General features: G+C 40.8%; 1 protein-coding gene across 1 annotated transcript; it reads left to right on the top strand.

The window, feature by feature from the left end:
• The first annotated feature begins 2,001 nt into the window (after positions 1–2,001).
• Positions 2,002–3,115, top strand: ch25h (cholesterol 25-hydroxylase). Its single transcript, XM_052112706.1, has one exon. It carries the CDS (start codon positions 2,035–2,037, stop codon positions 2,791–2,793), a length of 759 nt encoding a protein of 252 aa, XP_051968666.1. The 5' UTR covers positions 2,002–2,034; the 3' UTR covers positions 2,794–3,115.
• The last annotated feature ends 931 nt before the right edge of the window (positions 3,116–4,046 follow it).

Genomic DNA, 4,046 nt, shown 5'->3' with positions numbered 1-4,046 from the left:
TCCCAGGCCACCTGAGCCCGTCCTTGCCCTGAGGTCAGCTCCCAGACATCCTGAACCTGTCCCTGCCCTGTGGCCAGCTCCCAGGCCTCCTGAACCTATCCTTGCCTTATGGCCAGCCCCCGGGCCATCTAAACCTGTCCCTTTGTGCCCCCGTGGACTGCCTAATTGCCCGTTGTGCCCCCATGGACTGTCTCATCTCCCTTTTGTGCCCCCATGGACTGTCTCATTTCACCTCGTGGTGCCCCCTTGGACTTCCTGCCTGCCCTCTGTGCCCCTTGGACTGCCTCCTTGCTCTTGTGCCCCCCTGGTCTGCCTGTCTGCCCCCGGTGCCATCATTTTGTTCTTTGTGGGTTTTTTGTCTTTTGTCTTTGTTTTTTAGAATCGTCTGGAAGCCGATCCTTTGAGGGGGGGGGGGGGGGCTCTGTTATGTATACCCTGTCTTGTTCCACTGTTGCCCTTTGTTTACCATTTTTGTCACTTTTGTACTCCTTAGTTTTCACTTTTGTCCCTTTTGTAGCTCCAGTCTTGTTTTCCCTCGTGTTCACTGTTCATTGTTTTCACCTGCCCTTGTTAATTTGCCTTTGGTTTCTGTTAATCACCTTGTCATCTAGTTTGTGTTCTGTTTGTTCATTGGCCCCTTTGTCCCAGATTCTTGTATTTAAACCCTGTCTGTTTGTTCAGTCTCTGTCAGTCGTTGTTTGATCGTTTGAATGTGGTTGGATGTTCCTCCTAAGCCTGTGTTCCCGTGTTTCTAGTTTCTGTGTTCTAGTTTTATGTTTGTTTCCCCATCGTGGGTTTTCCTTTGTGTTAGTTTAATAAATAAAGATAACTGCATTTGGATCCTCAACCTTCGTCTGCCTTCTCCTACTTCCACAACCGTGACAAATAATGTAAATTAAGATACAGTAGTAATACTTTTACTAAAGTAGTATAAATGGAAAAACAGTACTAGTACTGTAAATTAAAATACAGTAATAATACTATAAGAGGAAATAAAGTAATAATACTGCAAATGGAAATACAGTAATTGTACTATAAATTAAAATACAGTAATAATACACATTTTACAGTAACATGCTAGCATCCAGCTGTCAGTAAGTTTTTTTACAGTGTAACTACACTACTATAATTCCAAGTTAAAGGCCCCCTCGACACCTTTAAAATAATAATAATAAATCTTGCTCAAAATAGCCATCTGTGATTTTATTTTATTTTATTACATTTTTAAAGCTTGATATATATTCACACTAGAATATATATTCAGAGATAGGACAAGTAAATATGAATAGGCTAAAACGGGGATAAAGGCACCCTTTAATGAAAATGTGTTGCATGTGTTGTTTTTATTATTATTATTATTATTATTTCGCACATTTTCATTAAAGGGTGCCTTTATCTCCGTTTTAGCCTATTCATATTTATTTGTCCTATCTCTGTGTCCCAAGCGCTCATGCCTATTATTACCAGAAGGTGGAAGTATTTACTTCAGAAAAATCAGAAGAACTTTCTGAACCGATCAGCAAATTCTCTTTTCTTTTCCTCGAGGCACTGAGGATTTATGAATATTTTGCCAGGTTTTCCTTTTCGTAGTGTAGAAAATACATTTCAGATCTCAATGGAATATGTACAGCACCGACCTTGAGTTAAGAAAGTTAATGACTAATGCTAAACACATTAGCAGTTTCTGAAAATAAGTAGGCTACTTTACTGCTTTTTTTATTGTTATTCTTTTTACACTATGATTGATTACAGGTCGTTTTTCTATGGTAGTGTGTAAAGGTTAATATTATTACATCTTTGTCTCAAAACAAGTTTCAGTGTAGCATTGCTGGATTTTTGTATCCATAGATTAAAGTTAATCATTAACTATGAGCAGATGTGAAATAACATTCAATCTTCACTCTGGAAATCCCGAGGAAGAACCATATAAGGGCCAGAGCTCAGAAAGGGGGCAGGGATTGGTAAAGTAGCCTATAAAAAGAACCATATTTTACTACTCTGAAAACTGTAAAGAACTGCTAAGGAATTGAGAAGATGTCTGGACTAGTACAGTACATCTGGGATTGCGTTCTACAGTATGAGACCCTGCTACGGTCTCCCTTTTTCCCAGTGCTCTTTTCTCTCACAGTCTACTTAAGTTTCTGCCTGCCTTTTGTAGTTCTGGACTCCCTGTCTCCAAAAGTTGCGCTCATAAGGAGATACAAGATTCAACATAAAACCAGCGTGTCTAGGACTATGATGTGGAGCTGCCTTGCCCTCTCACTCTACAACCATGTGGTGTACATCTTCCCTCTGAGTGTCGCTCATTGGTACTGGAGACCTGTTAGCTACACGGTGATGGCACCTGGAATCCTGCAAGTCATCTGGGACCTTTCTGCCTGCCTGCTTCTCTTTGACTTCCAGTACTTTGTATGGCATCTTCTGCATCACAAAGTACCCTGGCTCTACCGCACTTTCCATAAGGTGCACCACAAACACACGTCCACCTTTGCTCTGACTACGGAGTACTCTGGGGCTTGGGAGACTCTGTCACTGGGTTTCTTTGCTGCAGTTAATCCCATGTTACTCGGGGTTCATCCTATGACAGAGATGCTTTTCCATATGCTGAACATGTGGTTGTCAGTGGAGGACCATTGTGGCTATGATCTGCCGTTGGCAACACACAGACTTGTGCCCTTTGGACTGTATGGAGGAGCACCGCACCATGATCTTCACCATCAGAAGTTCAAGTCCAACTATGCACCATACTTCACCCATTGGGACAAGCTCTTTGGCACACTCCATACTGAATGAACTAAATAACTGGAACAAGCTAAACAAACTCTCTTTTTTGTAAAAAGTATATCTGAGCTTTTTCATTCTATGAATGAATACTTTTAAATTAACAACTCTAAAACTAAGTTTTTATGTACTTCAAAGTTGTTTTACTAATGTTCTCCAATATTTATTGGATGTCTGTATTTAATGATTGGATGAAAATTAACAAACAAATATATATACTATGTATAGGGACTACATGAAGCACATTGTGTCTCTAACCAACTATTTATAACCTTGTTTTATACTGAATGTTTTAAAGTGGATCATGAAGAACAATTATGGAAAAACTAAACAATAAAACCTTTAAGTAAATACTAAAATGAACTGTGTTTGTGTTTACTTTCATTTAGCACAAAAGGAATACTTATAAATATGGTTTATGGTCTGCACTTATATAGCGCCTTTTTAACCTTAACGGTATTAAAAGCGATGGCAGAGCTGCCAGGCAAGGCGCTAGCCTGCCATTGGGAGCAACTTGGGGTTCAGTGTCTTGCCTAAAGGACACTTCGGCATGTGGAGTCGTGTGGGCCGGGATTTGAACCACCAACCCTGCAATTAGTGGCCGACCCGCTCTACCAACTGAGCCACAGGATGAAGTTTTCTCCATATGTTTTATGATTATTTTATTAATTCACATATTTTAATAAATTATTGGTAATGCAAGTGTGACGCTCTGTTCTACCCGCTCCATACTGAACTCCAACCGGCGTCACTGGCATGGGAGGTGGATGCGCTAACAAGGAGGCTTAAAGGCTACAGCCTCTAGCGTCAGTCGCAAGTGCTCCTCTTGAGGTCAAGAGAGTGAGGATTATACACATTGCACAGCTATCTATCAGCTGGCCACCATTACATTCACCCCCCTAAACCTCACTCCCATCTGGGTCATGGCACCGTTGTGACGCTCCTGTTCTACATATGGGACTCGGACCGGCATCTCCAGTGTGAGAGGTGGTGCGCTAACAAGGAGGCTAAATGCTACAGCCTCTAGCGTTTATCAGTTGGCCACCGTTACACAAGCAAAATTAAATCACATATAGGTATATTATTTAGAATGTCTATGAAGTATAGACCCTCTGCTTCCAAATTTGATAAAGCTAGTATCTTCCAATTCAGGGCCATTGCTAAATTTAAATCAATTCTGTCTTTTGAAGATCTGGAAACATTTGTATGTCCACATCTCCTCTAGACTTGACTCTTGTAATTCATTGTACATGGAAGTTTCCGTA

The sequence above is a fragment of the Xyrauchen texanus genome, chromosome 40 (assembly GCF_025860055.1).
Source record: "Xyrauchen texanus isolate HMW12.3.18 chromosome 40, RBS_HiC_50CHRs, whole genome shotgun sequence".
In the NCBI taxonomy this organism is placed as follows: domain Eukaryota; kingdom Metazoa; phylum Chordata; class Actinopteri; order Cypriniformes; family Catostomidae; genus Xyrauchen; species Xyrauchen texanus.
Note: the sequence above shows the minus strand (reverse complement) of the source record. Positions and strands in the feature narration are given on the sequence as shown.